The sequence below is a fragment of the Rana temporaria genome, chromosome 3 (genome assembly GCF_905171775.1).
Source record: "Rana temporaria chromosome 3, aRanTem1.1, whole genome shotgun sequence".
NCBI classification, from domain to species: domain Eukaryota; kingdom Metazoa; phylum Chordata; class Amphibia; order Anura; family Ranidae; genus Rana; species Rana temporaria.
This window is the reverse complement of record NC_053491.1, coordinates 298,974,511-298,995,384: the sequence shown is the minus strand read 5'-3', so window position 1 is coordinate 298,995,384 and position 20,874 is coordinate 298,974,511. Positions and strand designations below refer to the sequence as shown.

The 20,874-nt window shown below is 43.6% G+C and overlaps 1 protein-coding gene across 1 annotated transcript in view; it reads left to right on the top strand.

Moving 5' to 3' along the window:
* Positions 1–20,874, top strand: part of SEC24A (SEC24 homolog A, COPII coat complex component) — a 321,040-nt gene that overhangs the window by 293,328 nt on the left and 6,838 nt on the right. Inside the window, 6 exon segments of the mRNA XM_040344770.1 lie at positions 21–87; positions 90–157; positions 1,184–1,288; positions 4,606–4,698; positions 6,809–6,912; positions 15,554–15,563. Coding sequence (XP_040200704.1) covers positions 21–87; positions 90–157; positions 1,184–1,288; positions 4,606–4,698; positions 6,809–6,912; positions 15,554–15,563 — 447 coding nt within the window.

Below are 20,874 nucleotides of genomic sequence, written 5' to 3'. Positions count from 1 at the left end.
TTTTCCCTTCCCATCTGCAGAAAGCCTTTCAGACTGGTACAAATGCAAGCTTGGATGAGAGAACTTATGCTATGTGTCAGATTAAGAGCCACCACTTGTTTACTTTATGCTGATGACACATCCCAACTTGTACAGAGTGGATAATTTATCTGATGAGGTGGGCCTTACAAGCTTTCTGTTAAAATAAATTGTACCCAAAGTAGAAATATATCCCCACACAGTATCTTTATGCTACTAGCTGATCTTTTAAGCTGTATCAACTGGAGCTAGTCTGAGTGGCAACTTCTGAGCTGTCTTGGAAAAGCCCAAAGTGCTCCACAGTGTTATGAAAGCACCTTGTATTTCTAAAATGAAAATTGTATTTAAGTAATGAAAACCATTGACACACGATCAATTTTATAAATGGAAAACATTCAATATTCTTTCCAGTTAATACTGACCATTAGGAAGTTATTGTTTTTAACAAAGAACATGACTTGGCATTCCAGGATTCAGGCCTGGAACATTTAAATACCCCAAGAATCTTGCCTTTGCCCCTCCATTGCAGAGATCTGAAACTCTAAAGTCCCCACATCAAGCAGATCTTATTGTAGAAGGAAAGCTACTGTGACAATTCATGTTGGCTAAAAGTATGTAAAGCCAAAACCTTTTTCCTTCTTTTTTACTTTTGTTTTGGATATAGAAGGGAATGGTTATGATGCCTGTCTGGGTTTGTTTTTTCTTTATTGCCTCTATTCTGCCAGGGGCTTTCCAGAACAGCGTAGGAAGTAAGAGGAGATCCCTTCAAAGCAAGGGCATATCCTCTTTCACCAAAGCAGGTTGCCCCTTTAGAATTCTTTTTGGCTCCTGTTCCTGCAACACTTTAAATATGATTTGTTTTCCTTGTAAAAAAAATTATATCAGTCGATTAGCAGGGACACTGACAACAAAATGTTTGATAGTTTCTAACTCATTCACGTTTTATTCAAAACCGCTTGTCTTTCCATACACTTTAAATTAGGTATTTCTGTGAAGCATTCCCTTCACAGGAAGACTGTTGGCGTTAAAATTGCTTGGTTTGTGATATTGACAGTACAGGATCTTTGCATCTTGTTTAAACTCAAAGAAATTTACTTCAATAGACTTTCTTATAACCTATGTACTTTACCACTTTTCTTTTCTTTTAATTTGCATTGCGTTGCAGGGAGAGCTTAACATCAACGACAAGACAATACCTCAGCCGCCAATTCTTCAGCTGTCGGTAGAAAAGCTGAATAGAGATGGAGCTTATCTTATGGATGCAGGGACAGTATGTACAATAGAAAATACTTTCTTTTAGGAGCTGAAATTATAATCCAGTCTCACTTTACAGTAATTTTGTTTTGTAGTAGACCTGGTTCCTGATGGCCTAAAACTTATTGAATCAGTGCATTTCTTTGCATATTATCCCTGTGCTTGCATATAATTCCAATGTCTTCAAATCTACACGCATGATTGTGCATGGGTGCAAGACTATTAAACTTGTAAAAAAAAGGACTAATTCCACTACCTTTCCACTACTGAAAGCTTGCCAAGAGGAGGAGTGTTGTAGACAAACATGTCTTCTAACTTTGTGGATAACTTATTGTGTCTAAGTGGGTTTTAAAATGAGTAACTAAATAAAATATGCTGCTGGTCACTTGAATCTAAAGAACACCCTTCATTCATTTAATAATGGGAGCAAAGATATGACAAACCTGTTACAGATGAGGGCTGAAACAACAAATCAACATAATTGATTATAAAAAATAGTTGTCAACTTGTACTAAAGTAAATTTTTTTATTTTTATGAATGTAATCATTTGAAAGTGAAGTTCCGCCCAAAACTGGAACTTTCACTTTTTGGAACCCTCCCCCCATCCGGTGTCACATTTGGGGGGGTGAGAACATACCTGTCTAATACAGGTATTTGCTCCCACTTCCTGGCATAGATCACCTCTGTGATCTATGCCACTTCTGGCGCCTACTTTGTACCCCCGCTGTCTTCTGGGAGACGCACAGCTCCCAGAACACAGCGGGACCAGTGAAGACATGCAGCGCGACTCGCGCATGCGCAGTAAGGAACAGGAAGTGAAGCCGCAACGCTTCATTTCCTGAATCTCTCACCGAGGATGGCGGCAGGGGCAGCCAAGAGCCAATCGATTGCTCGGCCTTCGGCTGCCGACATCACGGGCACCATGGACCGGTAAGTGCCCATATATTTAAAGTCAGCAGCTGCTATATTTGTAGCTGTTGCGTTTTTTATATCATTTTTTTGGGGGGGGACCTCCGCTTTAAATATAAAATGTATATTTCCCATCCACTCTTCATGTCCAATTTCCAGTTAAAATACCCTGTATGCCCTACTTTTGGAGTGTGTGTGTGTGTGTGTGTATGTGTATGTATATGTATATGTGTGTGTGTGTGTGTGTATATATATATGTATATATATATATATATATATATATATATATGTATATATAATATATATATACACAGGTCATTCTCAAAAAATTAGCATATTGTGATAAAGTTCATTATTTTCTGTAATGTACTGATAAACATTAGACTTTCATATATTTTAGATTCATTACACACAACTGAAGTAGTTCAAGCCTTTTTATTGTTTTAATATTGATGATTTTGGCATACAGCTCATGAAAACCCCAAATTCCGATCTCAAAAAATTAGCATATCATGAAAAGGTTCTCTAAATGAGCTCTTAACCTAATCATCTGAATCAACTAATTAACTCTAAACACCTGCAAAAGATTCCTGAGGCTTTTAAAAACTCCCAGCCTGGTTCATTACTCCAAACCGCAATCATGGGTAAGACTGCCAACCAGACTGCTGTCCAGAAGGTCATCATTGACACCCTCAAGCAAGAGGGTAAGACACAGAAAGAAATTTCTGAACGAATAGGCTGTTCCCAGAGTGCTGTATCAAGGCACCTCAGTGGGAAGTCTATGGGAAGGAAAAAGTGTGGCAGAAAACGCTGCACAACGAGAAGAGGTGACCGGACCCTGAGGAAGATTGTGGAGAATGACCGATTCCAGACCTTGGGGGACCTGCGGAAGCAGTGGACTGAGTCTGGAGTAGAAACATCCAGAGCCACTGTGTACAGGCGTGTGCAGGAAATGGGCTACAGGTGCCGCATTCCCCAGGTCAAGCCACTTTTTAACCAGAAACAGCGGCAGAAGCGCCTGACCTGGGCTACAGAGAAGCAACACTGGACTGTTGCTCAGTGGTCCAAAGTACTTTTTTCGGATGAAAGCTAATTTTGTATGTCATTCGGTAATCAAGGTGCCAGAGTCTGGAGGAAGACTGGGGAGAGGGAAATGCCAAAATGCCTGAAGTCCAGTGTCAAGTACCCACAGTCAGTGATGTTCTGGGGTGCCATGTCAGCTGCTGGTGTTGGTCCACTGTGTTTTATCAAGGGCAGGGTGAATGCAGCTAGCTATCAGGAGATTTTGGAGCACTTCATGCTTCCATCTGCTGAAAAGCTTTATGGAGATGAAGATTTCATTTTTCAGCACGACCTGGCACCTGCTCACAGTGCCAAAACCACTGGTAAATGGTTTACTGACCATGGTATTACTGTGCTCAATTGGCCTGCCAACTCTCCTGACCTGAACCCCATAGAGAATCTGTGGGATATTGGGAAGAGAAAGTTGAGAGATGCAAGACCCAACACTCTGGATGAGCTTAAGGCTGCTACCAAAGCATCCTGGGCCTCCATAACACCTCAGCAGTGCCACAGGCTGATTGCCTCCATGCCACGCCGCATTGAAGCAGTCATTTCTGCAAAAGGATTCCCAACCAAGTATTGAGTGCATAACTGAACATAATTATTTGAAGGTTGACTTTTTTTTTATTAAAAACACTTTTCTTTTATTGGTCGGATGAAATATGCTAATTTTTTGAGATAGGAATTTGGGGTTTTCATGAGCTGTATGCCAAAATCATCAATATTAAAACAATAAAAAGGCTTGAACTACTTCAGTTGTGTGTAATGAATCTAAAATATATGAAAGTCTAATGTTTATATATATATATATATATATATATATATATATATATATATATATATATATATATATATATATATATATATATATATATATATATATATATATATATTCTCTGCAAATTTGTGTTTTTATGCCTTTTGCATTTTTTTTTTTTTTCTTTAAAGAAAAATAAGAATTTTTATCTCCGAGTCTGATATGTACTAGATTCAACCTCTAATAGTATATAAATAACTTCTGTCTCTTATTTTCAGAATAGATTAAATCTCTTGTTCTTGAACCATATAGCTGTTATTTAGATTTACCACTGCATATAGATTTTCAAGCGTACGTTGTCTTTTTTTTTTTTTTTTTTTAAACTTTACATATTAACTAAATTATACACCAAACTTTGTATCCAATTTATTCGAAACAATCGACAACTAATCGATTATGAAAATAATCGTTAGTTGCAGCCCTATTACAGATGTAGAATTTTTTTTCAATATAGTGATAGTCATAAGTTTTCATGTTGGTACTGTTTCAGTCAACTGTTTGGCTGCAACAGGTCTTTGTTAATATATTCTTCTCTGTTTGTTAGATTATGCTCCTGTGGGTAGGACGCAACATTGGACAGAACTTCATTACTCAAGTTCTTGGAGTTCCAAATTACTCAGCATTAACTCAAGACATGGTAAACTTACTGTTTTCTCTTTTTTTTTTTTTTTTTTCTTCTTTTCTTTTTCTTTTTTTTTTGTACACTTATACTCATACCAATTAAATGGAAGGTCAGCATCATTGCCAGTGCATCTTGAGATTCCTTTTAAGAGCCACCAGGAGCCCTAAAAATGAAAAGCGCTTTAACCACTTAAGCCCCAAAACCATTTTGCTGGTCAAAGACCAGGCCACTTTGCGATTCGGTGCTCCGTCGCTTTAACTGACATTTGCGTGGTTGTGCGACGTGGCACCCAAACAAAATTTACGTTTTTTTTTCCACAAATAGAGCTTTCTTTTGGTGGTATTTGATCACCTCTGCGGTTTTTATTTTTTGCACTATAAACAAAAATAGAGCGACAATTTTGAAAAAAAATGCAATAGTTTTAACTTTTTGCTATAATAAATATCCCCCAAAAATATATAAAAAAATATAAAAAAAATAAAATTATATATATATATATATATATATATATATATATATATATATATATATATATATATATATATATATATATATATATATATATATATATATTTTTTATTATTATTCATATTATTTAAACTTCTTTCACGTTGTCATTATGGGGTATGGTTTATAGAAGTTTGAGGAAAATAATTAATCCATTTTGGAATAAGGTTGTAATATAACAAAATGTGGAAAAAGTGAAGCGCTGTGAATACTTCCCAGATGCACTGTACTTTGCTTCCTGTTCAGTGAACTGGAGTTTTTATTTAGGCTGTTTTCATAACAAATGAATAGTGTGCTGTACGGACAACAGATAATTAAAACTCTGCATTCAGTACATAAAAGGAACTAAAGAAATCAAATTAGTAATTGTTTTTGTGAGTCATTGTTAACCACTTCCATACCATCCCGGGCCTATTCTGGCACTCATCTCCTACATGTAAAAATCATAATTTTTTTGCTAGAAAATTATTTAGAACCCCCAAACACACACACACATATATATATATATATATATATATTTGTTTTTTTTAGCAGACACCCTAGGGAATAAAATGGCGGTCACGGTATTTGCGCAATCATTTTTCAAACGCCTTTTTTTTTGGGGGGGGGGGGGGACGGTTTCATGAATTAAAAAAATAACAAAACCGTAAAGTTAGCCCAATTTTTTATTTTTTTTTATAATGTGAAAGATTATGTTGCGCCGAGTAAAGAGATACCCAACATGTCACACTTTAAAATAGCGCACACTTATGGAATGGTGCCAAACTTCGGTACTTGAAATCTCCATAGGCAACGCTTACATTTTTTTTTTTTACAGGTTACCAGTATAGAGTTACAGAGGAGGTCTAGTGCTAGAATTGTTGCTCGTGCTCTAATGCATGCGGCGATACCTCATGGGTGGTTTGAACGGTGTTTACATATGTGGTTGGGACGCTTCTGAGCGTGAAACATCCCTTGTACTAGGAATTGTTAGTGACAAGTCCTATTTATGGAGAGATGTGGGGTCAATAAGACCTCACATCTGTTCCCCAGGCTGGAAAGCATGAGATCGGGAAAAAAAAATTCACTGATCTCATGCTGACAGCTGCAATTGCAGCTTTGTTTACTTCCGGGATCCCAAACGTGACGTCATAATGTTGCGCTCGGGCCTCCGACGGTCATAGAGATGACTGGTGACCATCTGGTCATCGGAAATCTCTATCGTCGTGAGCCGGCGCCAGACAATTTTTTCTCCGGGCCCCTGATGGCACAGGAGAGCCCGGAGAAGCACCGGATGACGGCGAGAGGGGGGGAATGTCCCCTCCCATCACCTTTAAGAACGATCAAGCGTTGGAACTGCTGCTATGAACATTCTTATGGTGCACAGAATCGCCAGCTGAAAATGTTGATATCTGAATGTCTGTAGCTGCAGGCATCAATCAGATATCTCCACTGAAAGTCCAGGATGTCATATGACGTCATATAAAGTCCTTGGGCAGGAAGTGGTTAAATATAGTTAATTTCATTCTGTTAAATGAATCCTTTAAGTCTATAAGACTATTATGGGTTTAATGGATTGTGTTGGAAGTGCTTTAAAGCTCATAAATTAATAAATTGTATTTATTGTTCTTTGTAATAGACTCAGCTGCCTGAACTTAATACACCTGAATCCAGCAGACTGATTGCTTTTATCTCTAGCCTAAAAGAGCAAAGACCTTTTTTCCCAACATTACACGTAATCCGGTAAGTTGTGCCAACATTCTCCTGCAGTCTTTTCTTTTATAACTTATTCTTCTTGAGCTACTCATTGCATTCTGTGTAATATGGCCAATACCAGTAAAAATAATTCTAGAATTCTTGGAAGTGTTAATACATTTTAAGTTACACGTCATATGATAAGCACTGTACTTAAAGAGGAAACTCTTTTCCTTAAAAAAAATAAAAAACCTGCAAGAGAAAGGCATAATGAGTATGCCTAGCATACTAGCTCATTATGAATTGCTTACCTGAGATCGAAGCCCTCAGTGACCCTCGTTCCTCTCCATCGCCACCGCCATGATACCCGGAGTGACTTCCGGGTATCGCTGCTGTGACTCCTTTGAGCAGCGATGACGTCACTCCCGCACGCCATCAGGGACGGCACGGTCCCATTCATTAACGGCATGCTCATTGCGCCTGTGCCGTTGTCCATGTGCAATCTTTTCTGCAAATATCTCCTTAACCGTGTAGGTTAAGGAGATATTTCTTGCACCTACAGGTAAGCCTTAAAAATGTGAAACATTAGAGTATTCATTTTATGCATTACAAATGAAAATGAAGAAAGCTTAAAGGGGTTGTAAAGGTTCATTTATTTTCTAAATAGGTTCCTTTAAGCTAGTGCATTGTTGGTTCACTTACCTTTTTCCTTCAATTTCCCTTCTAAATGTTTTGTTTCTTTGTCTGAATTTCTCACTTCCTGTTTCTCCTCATTAAGCTTGCCCCCATCATCCAAGCTGTTCTGGCTGGGAGTTAGTCAGCCAGAATAGCTTACTGAGGAGGAACAGGAAGTGAGAAATTCAGACAAAGAAAACAAAAAAAAAAACATTTAGAAGGGAAATCGAAGGAAAAGGTAAGTGAACCGACAATGCACTAGCTTAAAGGAACCTATTTAGAAAATAAAAACGGACCTTTACAACAACTTTAAAGGTACCGTATTTATCGGCGTATAACGCGCACTTTTTCCCCCTAAAAACAGGGGGAAATCGTGGGTGCGCGTTATACGCCGATCCCCTGTCTCTGAGCGCCGCCGCCGACATATACCGAGCGCAGTACACTCGGCTAGGCTCCGCTCGCGGTTACGTGGCCGAGCCTAGCCGAGTGTACTGTGCTCGGTATATGTCGGCGGCGACGCTCGGAGACAGTGCGGGAGAAGCGGGGAGGACGCCACGAAGGCCGAAGAAGGACGCCGGACCGGACAAGGCTGCCGATGGATGCCGGGCAAGACACCAAAGAGGGACTTTTAAACTGTAAGTAATTATTTTTTTTCCAGGAAATTTCCCTCCTAGAACTGGGTGCGTGCTATACGCCGATACACGCTATACCCAGATAAATACGGTATTTGCAGGAGTGTTTCTTTAAAGCGGTTGTATACCCTGTTATTTTTTTATTTATTTTTTACACCGGTAAAGGAAAAGCCATAATGAGCTAGAATGCACCGCATACTAGCTCATTATGAAATACTTACCTTAAAACGAGGTGAAGAGAACTTACCTGGTCCACGCCAAGCGAGATGTCATCTTGCTCCGGCGTGTCTTCCGGGTATCGCCGCTCCAGCGCTGTGATTGGCTGGAGCAGCAATGACGTCACTCCCGCGCATGCGCGTGGGAGACTTCAAACCCGGCAAGGTCCGGCGGCTGCCGGCCCTTTAGCCGAGGATCCCGCTTGGCATTCGCCGCTGCAATCAGCGGCGCATTGCGGGGGGAATATCTCCTAAGCCGTACAGGATTAGGAGATATTCTTTATACCTACAGGTAAGCCTTATTATAGGCTTACCTGTAGGTAAAAGTAAAAAAGTGGGGTATACAACCAGTTTAAAGACCATGAGCTAAATTCAAAAACACTCTCCCAGGTTTTTATTGGCTCATAAATTGAAACTTTAAAATGAACTTAATAAATTTTAATTTGTCTTAATAAATTTAGTTTAAACTGTTGCTATAGAGCACTTTAAATTGACAAGACATCAACTTTCCATTCTTTGATGCCAAAATATAGCAATGTCCATATCTATACAGCCATATAAAAAAGCTCAGAAAGTGGATGAAGGTGTGGTATACTGCATCTCTTTAAAGAAGTAGATATATTCATTCAGGCCTTTAGCAGTGTAGAGGAAATGATTACATATAGGCAACTCTCCCAGGAGTGGTGGTCGAAGTTCATAATTTTGATTGAGTAGGGACTGAGTATGCAAGGAGAAAAACACCAAAGGTAGGCATATCAAGTCTATATTTAGTTTTTAGTCAGACTCTTGTATCATAAAAAGCCAACACAATTCAGGGCTAAAAGGATACCCCTTCATTTAGGGCTTACATCTGTTCACCTAAATCATATACTGGAATGATAAAATTGGAGAGATTCTAATGGGTAATTTGGTATGATTGATAAGCTGCTGGCATTATAATGCGTGAATAAATTTATTTCTATCTGTGTTCTGCTTTGGCACTCTCTGAAAGTATAACTGACAGACAGTTTTTATTTTTAAAAGTGAATGCCATGCCTAAGAAAGAGCGGGGCCTTAGAGAAGCCCTGACCACCTTCTCTAAGGCTCCATTGACACTTGGGCATTTCAGCATTGCAGCAGAATCGCTGAGATTCTGACCAAGATCTTAAACGCGCCACAATGGCAAAAATGCAGGTTCAGTTGCCATTATTGGGCACCTTAAAACTCTGGAAAATGTTATTGCGTTTGTCGCTGGAGCTTCTTTTGGGTTACACGATGGGATTTGCATGACTAAACCGCACCACATTTTAGGTGCCATTAAAAATAATGGCACCTGAACCTGCATTTTGCGATGGCAGTGCGAATTGAGATTGTGGGCAGAATCACAGTGATTCTGACATGATCCCAAAACATCCATGTAAGAATTGAGCCTTTCTTTCACTCTGTGACAGTGATGGATTTGACTGCCAGTGAACATTTGTGGACAGTCCCATTACTACTTTATAAATATGCCCCATAGTACTGTCTGGAATCAAACACCAATTATTACTTCCTATGTTTCTGGGAGCTTTTTCCACTTCTAATTTACTGTATGTAGAAAATTATGCAATACATACACTATATATTGGGAAATCGCATAAGTATGCTGGGTTTGCTTGTGTGAACATGGCATAGATTTTTTGGGAGGTAGACCGTTTCATTTTTTTTAATCACGTTATCTGTCCTTTCATGTGGTTATCTTATGACCCTCCTTTTTTCTTTCTTTTTTTTTTTCCCCACTATATATTGTATATAAAATCTGGGCATTGTGATTAGGTGCAATTTGGCCTTATCTTAACCTGATTACCAAGCTACTGAATCTTCTGGAGCATTGTCTACTTCAGGGGTGTCCTAATTTTTTTTTTAAAAGAGGGCCAGATTTGATGAAGTGAACATGCGTGAGGGCCAACTATTTTGCCTGACATTCTTTGAATCATTAAAATTCGGCTCGAAGTGTGTTCGTCTGAGCACTAATACACTGCCCAATAAGAATTCTCTTGCCTTTGTGGCTGTGGTGGCGAAGAGACTGAGCTTGGGCGTGTTATTTGGATATACTGTATATATTTTTTTGTGTGGCCCCAATGAATCCCAGAGCGCTGCTTAGGACTAAGGAATGAGCTTGGGCGTGTTATTTGGATATACCGGATTTATCGGCGTATAACACACACAGGCTTACCATTGCCATTAATGCAGCCTTACCTTGCCATGAATGCAGCCTTACCATTGCCACCAATGCAGCCCTTACCATTGCCACCAATGCAGCCCTTACCATTGCCACCAATGCAGCCCTTACCATTGCCACCAATGCAGCCCTTACCATTGCCACCAATGCAGCCCTTACCATGCCACCAATGCAGCCCTTACCATTGCCACCAATTGCAGCCCTTACCATTGCCACCAATGCAAGCCCTTACCATTGCCACCAATGCAGCCCTTACCATTGCCACCAATGCAGCCCTTACCCTTGCCACCAAATGCAGCCTTACCCTTGCCACCATGCAGCCTTACCCTTGCCACCATTGCAGCCTTACCCTGCCACCCAATGCAGCCTTACCCTTGCCACCAATGCAGCCTTACCCTTGCCACCAATGCAGCCTTACCCTTGCCACCAATGCAGCCTACCCTTGCCACCAATGCAGCCTTACCCTTGCCACCAATGCAGCCTTACCCTTGCAACCCAATGCAGCCTTACCCTTGCAACCAATGCAGCCTTACCCTTGCAACCAATGCAGCCTTACCCTTGCAACCAATGCAGCCTTACCCTTGCAACCAATGCAGCCTTACCCTTGCAACCAATGCAGCCTTACCCTTGACAAACCAATGCAGCCGGGACTTCCAATATGAGAGTCTCTTCATGTAATCTAACGGCGCTTGTCCTGCCCCCCTCCCTGTCCCCTCCAAGGCAGGGCCAATAAATACAGTATTATATCTTTTGTGGCCCTGGGGGCCACAAACAATATATATATATCCAAATCCCCAGGGGGGCATATTAAATCAACAGGGGGACCACATTTGGCCCCCAGGCCGGACTTTGGACATGCCTGGTCTACTTTAACCACTCCTGCCCTGCGCTATGGCTGTCCCTCCTTCGGACACAGCTGATCACAGATGGGGGTGGAGTGCCAATCGGAGTGCTCTTTACCATGTGACCAGCTGTGTCCAATCACAGTGTAAATAGGAGTTGCCGGTTATCGGCAGTTCTAACCTCACACAGACATCTACACTACCTAATCGGGACACCTGATCATCAGTGTTCTAATGATTAGTGCCGCCTTCTCGGTGCCCATCAGCGCACATAAGTGAAGGAGAAAAATGTTGAAAATGTTATAACAGAAACTAAGAAAATCTTCAGTTTTTTTTTTTTTTCCTTCAAAATTTTCAGTCTTTTTTTTTTTTTTTGGCAAAAAATAAAAAAACGGTGGCGATTAAATATTACCAAAAGAAAGCTCCATCTGTTCCAAAAAATAAAGTTTTGTTTGGGACAGTGTTGCATGAAAAACGCAATTCAAATTGTTACAGTGCTGAAGCTGAGAATTGGGCCTGGGCAGGAAGGGGTTGAAATTGCCCAGTAGGCAAGTGGTTAAAGTGATTGTAAATGATCACCTTGTAAAACAACCCATTCAGTTTAAAATCTAAATGAAAGGCAAAACATTTTTGTATAGATATATAAAAAAAGAAAAACATAAATACCATTTCTTTTTCGTACACCACGGGACACAGAGCCTTTAATCATTACAATAGTGGGTTGTATAGTTCACCAGAGGTGATTGGACACTGGCACACCCAATGAAGACTGGTTCCCCTCTATATAACCCCTCCATAAGGGAAGTATCTCAGTTTTTTTGCCAGTGTCTCAGGTGATGGTCGCGATTAAGGATGTGCTAAGAAGAGCTACACAAACGGATCCATCCAAGAAGCCTATTAAATACGCTAAAAAATGGATGGTACCCGGGCCTCGCAGAAGACCGAGGTTGTTGCCTGTAATGTCTCTCTTCTGAGGACTGGACTCTGGGATCCAGTACTTTGGCTATTTGAAAATGCGCAAAAGTTTCTGGCAGAGGCCTTCTTTAACTATAAAACCCATATCCCTGAACGTTGCCACAACATACCCACTGTCATGGGTGAAGATTGGTACTGTCTGGCCTTCAGCAGTCCTGCGGCGGGATAAGGTTAAGTGGGGGGAAAAAGCCCTGCAAGAGAAAAGCATAATGAGCTAGTATGAATGAACTTGCCTGAGATCGAGGCCTTCGAAGCGCTTCTCATTCTCTGCCTCCGCCATGTCCCCCTCCTCGCTTCTTCCGGGTATCGCTGCTCCGGCGCTGTTATTGGCTGGAGCGGCGATGACTTACTCCCACGCATGCACCACGGGGCATGCACAATCCCGCGCATATGTGCGCGGGGGACTGGCATAATCCCGGCATGATCACAATCATAATGCCTGGACGCTCAGTGTGCCGTTGTCTACGGCGCGCATTTCGCGTACACATCAGTGCAGTGTTTTCTGCAAAATTCTCCTTAAGGCTCCTTTCACACTAATGCATTTTGCAGAAATGCAGGAATTTTTTTTAACATGGTTTCCTATGGAAAATGTTCACTTCAATGCTTTTTTTGTGCCTCTGCGTTTTTGGAAAGGGTCGGGGACTTTTTTTTTCAGCAAAAAGCAGCGTTTTGCATGTAATATAATTAAATGGACCGATCCAAAATGCAAGTGCCACGATTTGCGTTTTTTTTTTTTGTTACCTGTCTATAGCTGGTTGTTAGAGGAAATGTAAAAATGTCCGGCTAAAAAAAAACGCGTGTCGAAAAACGCAGCAAGCACTGCAAAAACGCTCAAAAGCAACATGCATAGGTGTGAATCAAACTTAACCGTGTAGGTTAAGGAGATCTTTCTTGCACCTACAGGTAAGCCCTAATCTAGGCTTACCTGTAGGTGCAAGTTGTAAGAGTGGGTTTACAACCACTTTAAGGACTTCTCTTTTTTTTTGAGTAGTGTTGTCTTGCCTATGTCCGCCACTAGAGGGAGTGAAGAGCTGATATTAACTCACCATGCTCCAGAACCAGTTCAGTGTCACTGTTCCTCAGACAGCACACTTCCTCTGCTAAAAGCTCTGCATGGACAGCAAAAAGGAACCTTTCAGTGAGGTATGACTGCTTGCTGATCCTGATCCTATCTTCACTTGGGTATTTCCGAAATTCCCTCTACACGCGCGCTGCGCTTTTTACAGTGCGCGGCCGGAAAGGGGGGGGTGTGGTCATGCGAGTGGGCACTGGGACGTGCACGCCGCTCTACTACGCAGGCGCAAGGCGGGAGTTTCGAAAATTATCTCAGACGCTTGAGAGCTCTCCATGAACAGGGACAGCTTGGGGCACGTAAGCTTCTCTGTGGTTGGATCCAGGCCCTTCTGGACACCTGCTCAGCATCAAGGCTGTGTGATTAGTTGCATACTTTATGTAAATTGCTAAACTAGCACAGTAGTGTATGCATTGTTTGTACCTCTGCTTTTGGCTTAGACTGTCTTCCCATAGGAGGAATACAGGGACATCAAAGAAGGGCACCAGAGCATCGCCGCCTGAGTCCGTGGGGTCCTAGCTGCCTAGTACCATCCTCCCCTCTAAGATTTGAGGCACCTGTACAGAATGAGCCATTACCTTTGTCAGGAATAGCAGCCTCTCCTTTGGTGCCAGCTCCTGTCACTGAAGACACCTTGGCAGTTGTTTTAAACAGTTGGAAGGGAGAATTGCTGCTTTTAATCGCAAAGTCCTCTCAGTAAGGAAAAAAAAAATCAAAGTAGGTCCCCTTCTGTAGTCCTAGATCCTCTTTCAGAATGATCTGATAGTGAGGATGAGAATGTAGCACCATAGGGGGATAAGGATGAGGAACAGTCGGATGGATCAGGGGTTTCAGAAGAACCTTTTTCTGCTTCTCAGATTCTTAAATTGCAGGTGCAATGTTATGCTGAAGCTGTGCGTTCGACATTTAAGTTGCCCTCTTCTGAGTTACCCGAGTCACCTGTCTCCTCCCTGGGTTCATTAAAATCCTTGCAGGCTGCTTGTTCCTTTCCGGTTCATCCTTTATTGGAGAATCTTATTTATGCAGACCGGTTACATCCAGACAAGCGTTTTTTGTTTTTTTTTCCTCCCAGGAAATTTGAGGTGCTTTATCCTATGGACGAAACATTTACCAAGACGTGGAAACTGCCTACAGTAGATGCAGCCATTTCTTGTGTAAATAGAAACCTAACTTGTGCTCAGGTATTTAAAGATCCTTCTGAAAAGAAATTGGAATCTTTACTTAAATCCTCGTTTCTTATGGCTGGCGCCGTAACCCAACCTGCTGTGGCAGCGGTTGGTATGTGTTAGGTCCTAAAAGAACAAGTGAAGCAAAGGGCTTAAAGATCTTCCCCCAGATCGGGTCAAACTGGGAGAACCTGCCTAAGGCCTTATGTTTTACAGTGGATGCTAAAAGATTCTATTCAGCAAGCATACCGCCTCACTCGAGCTGGTACATATGCGCAGAATTCTTTGGTTAAAGCATTGGTCAGCTAAAGCTCCATGTAAAAAAACTCTTGGCCGGTTTCCCTTTCCATGGGGAACGTCTCTTTGGGGAAGATCTGGATAAATATATCCAAAAAATTTCATGTGGCAAAACTACTGTTACCAGACAAGAACAACAAGCGCCCCTGTTTTAAACATTCTCTCTCCCCGGTTCCCAGGACCTCAGCCTCCAGACAGTGGCGATGGCATTCTCAGCCAGCCACAAGAGCCAAAACCAAGGGTCAAGTCCAGGGTCACATAAAACCATGGGGTCAAAAAAATAACAAGCAGAACCCCAAAACCCCCTTATGAAGGGGCGCCCCGCTCGGCCGAGTTGGGGGAGCTGCTTGGCAGACAGATTCAGGACAAGTGGGCAATTTCCACAGTATCCCTAGGGTACAAACTGGAATTCCAAGAAATCCCACCTTATCAGTTTGAGTTCAACCATCTCCAAAGATCCATTAAAAAGAGAACCCTTCTAAGCTTTGGATCACTTGATGCCCCAGGGGGTAATCATGGAAGTCCCCCTAAAAGAGCAAGGTTCAGTGTTTAATTCAAACCTCTTTGTGGTTCCAAAACCGAATGGTGATGTCAAACCCATACTGGATCTAAAAGCTCTGAATCTGTTTCTGAACATTCTCCATTTCCAAATGGAGACTTCGATCGGTGGTCTCCACCCTACAAGGCGGAGAATTCTTTGCCTCAATAGACCTCAAAGACGCATACTTGCACGTACCTATACATCCGCTCACCAAAAGTTCCTAGTTCGCAGTAGAACACCGCCACTACCAGTTTGTGGCTCTGCCTTTTGGCTTGGCTACTGCACCCCGGGTATTTACAAAGGTTCTGGCCCCGCTTTTGGCAAATCTTAGGGCGCAGGGCATAGCGGTGACGGCTTATCTAGACGACCTACTCCTGGTAGCATGGGTAAATCAGTGTGCTCAGTACAGTAAAATACCTAGAGCATTTAGGGTGGATCCTAAACCTACAGAAATCCTCTCTGCATCCCCTGAGAAGGGTGGATTATTTAGGCCTAGTCATAGACACGGCCCAAAACAAGAGTATTCCTTCCAGAGCCAAATATCTAATCTTTAAAAGAACTGGTACACATGGTCAAGACAAAGGGACCATCCATTCGCCTCTGCATGAAGTTATTGGGGAAGATGGTGTCCTCCTTCGAGGACGTTCCTTATGCCCAGTTTCATTAGAGACTGCTGCAAAACAGTATCCTGACTACCTCGAACTGGAGAATCCAAGCTCTGGATTTACCAAGGCACCTGGTCTTTAATGGTGCGCCAAAGCTTCAGTTGGTGGCTAAACACCAAGAATTTGCGAACCGGACAATCCTTCCTCCCGGTCACCTGGAAGGGTGGTATCTACGGATGCCAGCCTTTCTGGCTTGGGGGCAATTCTGGAAGAGGCCTCGGCCCAAGGGAACTTGGTCCAAGTTCGAAAGGGAGCCTGCCCATTCAACATATTGGAGATTTTGGCCAGTGTACTTGGCTCTCAGAACCTGGACACGCAGGTTACTGGCTTACCCTGTTTGGATTCAACCCGACAATGCTACTGCGGTAGCTTATATCAATCATCAAGGGGGCACCCAGAGTCGGGGATGCCCAGAGAGAAGTGAACCAGATATTGGTATGGGCGGAAAGAGACATATTCCTTGGTCTTCCTGCAATCTTCATTCCAGGGGTAGAAAAATTGGCAAGCGGATTATCTGAGCCGCCAGAAGCGGTGACCAGGAGAGTGGTCTCTCCACCCGACATTTTTCAGGCTATATGCCAGAAATGGGGGACCCTGGCATGTATACTTGCTAGCTTCCAGGTTCAACAAGAAAGTGGACACCTTTTGTGTCAAGGATAAGAGATCCTCTAGCCTCGGAACGGATGCACTAATGTTTCTGGGATCAATTTTCCCTGATCGATGCATTTCCTCCAGTTCCACTCTTAGAGAGACTGCTTTGCAAAATCAAAATAGAGGGAATACCAGTACTCCTGGTGGCTTCGAATTGGCCCAGAAGGTCCTGGTACACCAAAATCATAAGATGGCGGTGGGGAAACCTTGGATTCTTCCACTTTGCCAAGACCTGCTGTCGCAGGGTCCAGTGTTCCATCCTTCCTTACCAAAGATAAATTTGATAGTTTGGCTGTGAAACCTACTTATTGAAGAAACGGGGGCTCTCAGGGCCAGTTCTCGCCACTCTCATTAATGCTAGAAAGCCGGCTTCCAGACTCATCTGTTATAGAATCTGGAAAGCATATGATTCCTGGTGTGAATCCAACGGGTGGGGACCCTCAAATGTATGCAGTATAGGGCCTCATACTGCTGACCCCACCGAATGTTGACGTGAGTTCCATATCCTTACTGCCTTGACTGTAAAAATGTTAAAACCGTTTCTCTTCCAATCTCATTGAGTGGACCCATGTCTTCCTATACTCCCTGAAACTGAATAGTTACCTCCCTATGCTGGGCTCACCTTTGCGGTATTTGTAATATCGCCATCTAATCTTTCATGCGGCCTCTTCTCAGAAGAATTACGTTTAACGTGTGTAGTCTTTCCTCAGAACTGCGGTCATCCTGTCCCCTTATTAGCTTGGACGCCCTTCTCTGAACTCTCCAGTTCCAGCACATCCTTCCTGAGGATTGGTCACCAGAACTGGACAGTGTGGTCAGTTTTTAATAGGAAAGCAAAGGGACTAGCACTAGGGATTTCACATAAAGGAAGCCATGCAAGGAGAACACAACTTTTTCACACCAGTACAGCAGCTACATATCGGGTATATGAAATGTTGGGGTAACAAACACTTTAAGGCACCTGTAGACATCAGATGGCAAGCTTATAATGTTGTCTTGAGTACTGTACAGTGGCTGCAAGTCTGGTAGGCACATACCATGTGTGTCTCTGTGCATTTCTGACACCAGCCCTTGGCTTATTTCCTAGAAAATTGTATTGTAAAACCCTGGAACCCTATTGCTCATACGACATCCTCCTGAGAGTGCACTCACTCCAACCTGCGATCTATCACCCGCCGTGTCCACTGGAGATACAGTCCTGATCAACGCCCCAGAGTGGTACACTGTTATATTATTATAATTCGACCTTTCCTGACTGACACCACAAAGCAACTTATTCACTCCTTGATTTATATCCCGCCTTGACTACTGCAACTCTCTCCTTAATGGCCTACTATTACGCAGGCTATCCCCCCTTCAGTCTATTATGAATTCTGCTGCTAGACTAATTCACCTCACTAACTGATCCGTGACTGCTGCTCCTCTCTGCCAATCCCTTCACTGGCTTCCCCTACCGCACCGTGTAAAATTCAAAATGCTAACCACAACATACAAGGCCATTCACAACATCACCCCCATCTACATCATCAACCTCATCTGCAGATATCGCCCTCTCTAAGCTCCCTTGTTACCTCCTCCCATGCTCGCCTTCAAGACTTCTCCAGAGCCTCTCCCATCATCTGGAACTCCCTGCCCCCGGTATGTCCGATCAGCCCCTACCCTGTCCACCTTTAAGAGATCCCTGAAAAATATTTTTTCTCATCGTCAATGGACGGATACAGCCCTCAAGTCTTGACAAGTGGGTTATGTTCCTGTTTGCAGGAGAGGACTAGGCAGAAACATGTTAGATATTCAAATACATGTTACTTTAACATAGTTGAAAAGCCCCGCCCAGGGGGCGGCCCATCCAGACATAACCGACCTCCATGAAGCATGCAGCCTCAGTTTCTTTCTGCCTAGCAAAGGAGAAGGACGTATGGCTCCCTTTTGGGCCCAGCACCTGAGGAAAACATTTTTTTTTTTTTTCTTAAAAGATCTTCTATCAACTGTGGTCTGAGAGACGGGCTGGATATATAGATCCTTGTAGTCTCAGTCCGGCCAGGGAGCGTGAGGGACACCTTTGCAAAAAGGCTGGTTCTGCCACGACATACCTCGTGACTCCTGGGGTGGCCGGTGAGCTTTCCGCTCGCTGGGCTGTGGTGTTGTCTCACTCACAGGGGACCGGGCCGATAGCTACCTCCAACATGGTTGTATTCCTGTCAGGAATTGTCGGTGAGTCCTCGCGGTGGACGGGTAAGTACAGTCCCTCCCGCCTAGGTTGGGTTGGTACGGCTGAGCATTCCTGGGGTTCGGGGGTCCCTCCATTCCCTGCTCCTTTTGCCCTCTGCTGCATATTGCTGCTGTGGGGGGGGGGTGCCTATTGTGGGGACTGTGGTGCGTCTGCCTGCGTTTCTATTGCTGGGGGGGTCATTTTACAAAGAGGAGTTTTTGCCACTGTTTCAGCCTAATTAGGCTTACCATGCTTAAAGCGGGCGTTTCGCCCCCATTTTTTAGGTGGTTTTCAGTTGCATTAAAAAATCCCATTGGCAGCGATTTTGTAGTGGCCGCGCTATGGTGCAGATTACTATTGCGGGTCTGCCATTTTACTGGGCTGTGTTCTGCTCTATCTAAAGCGCTCGGCGGCCATCTTGGAAGAGCATTTGGCCTCTAGTGCTGGTTCCTACGGTGCGCAGCACAGTACTCCTCACAAATACCTCAAGGCTTTATCGCACGTTTTTTCTCCTCTCACACATGCTGTGTACTGAGGGTGGGCAGCGGCGCTGTGGCAGTCTCCTCCTGTGGTGGTGAGTCCCCTGGGTTAACACCCCCCCCCCGGTCAGCGCAGCAGGAGGATGTTTTTTATTCAAGTCTGTATAGGGCCCTGGAGCGTCTGTAATGGAGTCAGTATCTGGTTCTTCTTCCCCAAACATGCCAGAGGTGGCAGCTGGTGCTCCTGCACCTGCGGTTCCCATAGGCACTTTGTCGGCAGTCCTGAAACATTTGTTGCCAGGGTGGAAGCGGCGTGCGACGTAAGGGGTGGGGGTAAAAAAGCGACCCCCCCCCCCATCCCTGGGGAATGCTCTGAATTGGACCAGGACATGGCTGCGGGCTCAGGTCCCTGGTTCTGTTTTATCTGAACGTGTGGACCAGGACCTTCTTGTGAGAAACACCCCTCAATTGGGGCGGTGCATGACAAGGCACTTGTCAGTGCACTTATCAATGCTGTAAGGGACTCCCTTAAGCTGGATAGTGCAGCTGAGCTTCCGCTGAGGGGCTCTGTCTTTTTTCGGTCACACAAAGCAGGACCGCTCTGTGAAAGTTTTTTTCCTTATGTGCCTTCTTTAATAAGTTCATAGATGGGAAAAGGCCGCCAGAAGGCTTTTTTAGTCCCTCACCGCCTGGGCAGTTCTGTGTACCCTTTGAGGAGAGCCTTCTAAAAAAGTGGGCTTCTCTGGTGGTTGACCCTCCAGTTGCCCGGTTAAATAAGGTAACCACTCTCCCTATAAAGGGAACCCCTGCTTTTAAGGATCAGTCTGATAGAAAATCCGAAGCACTAACACGTTCCATGTTTACCATGCTGGGGTCTGCCTTGCGGCCTTTTGTGGCCACAACCCTGGTGTCTCAGACACTCACTGAATGGGCAAAAATGTTGCACCAGACTGTAGAGGAGCACCAGCTCCCTCCTGAATTTATTAGGCTAGCGGACCAGCTGGTCCAGGGCCTTGTATATGTCTGTGATGCTTCACTGGATGCCGCACTCTTGATATCCAGGGCTTCTGTTTTGGAGGTGGTTTTACGCCGCCTCCTCTGGTTGAAATGCTGGTCTGCTGACCAAGCCTCTAAAAAAACCCTGGCGGATTTACCCTTCAAAGGTGGGAGGCTTTTTGGATCCTCGCTGGACGACATTATCAAGGATGTCACTGGAGGGAAGAGCACTCTCCTCCCTCAGTCCACCAAGGGGGAAGAAGCCCGCCGTAAACTGGGTCCTTCTTTTCCACACAGAAGCGGTATTTTCGTCAGGGCTGCAAGAGCTCTGCTGGATGACAGAAACGTCCCTGGGTGTGTAAGCCGAACAAACCGGGTCCAAACCCGCCACTGCA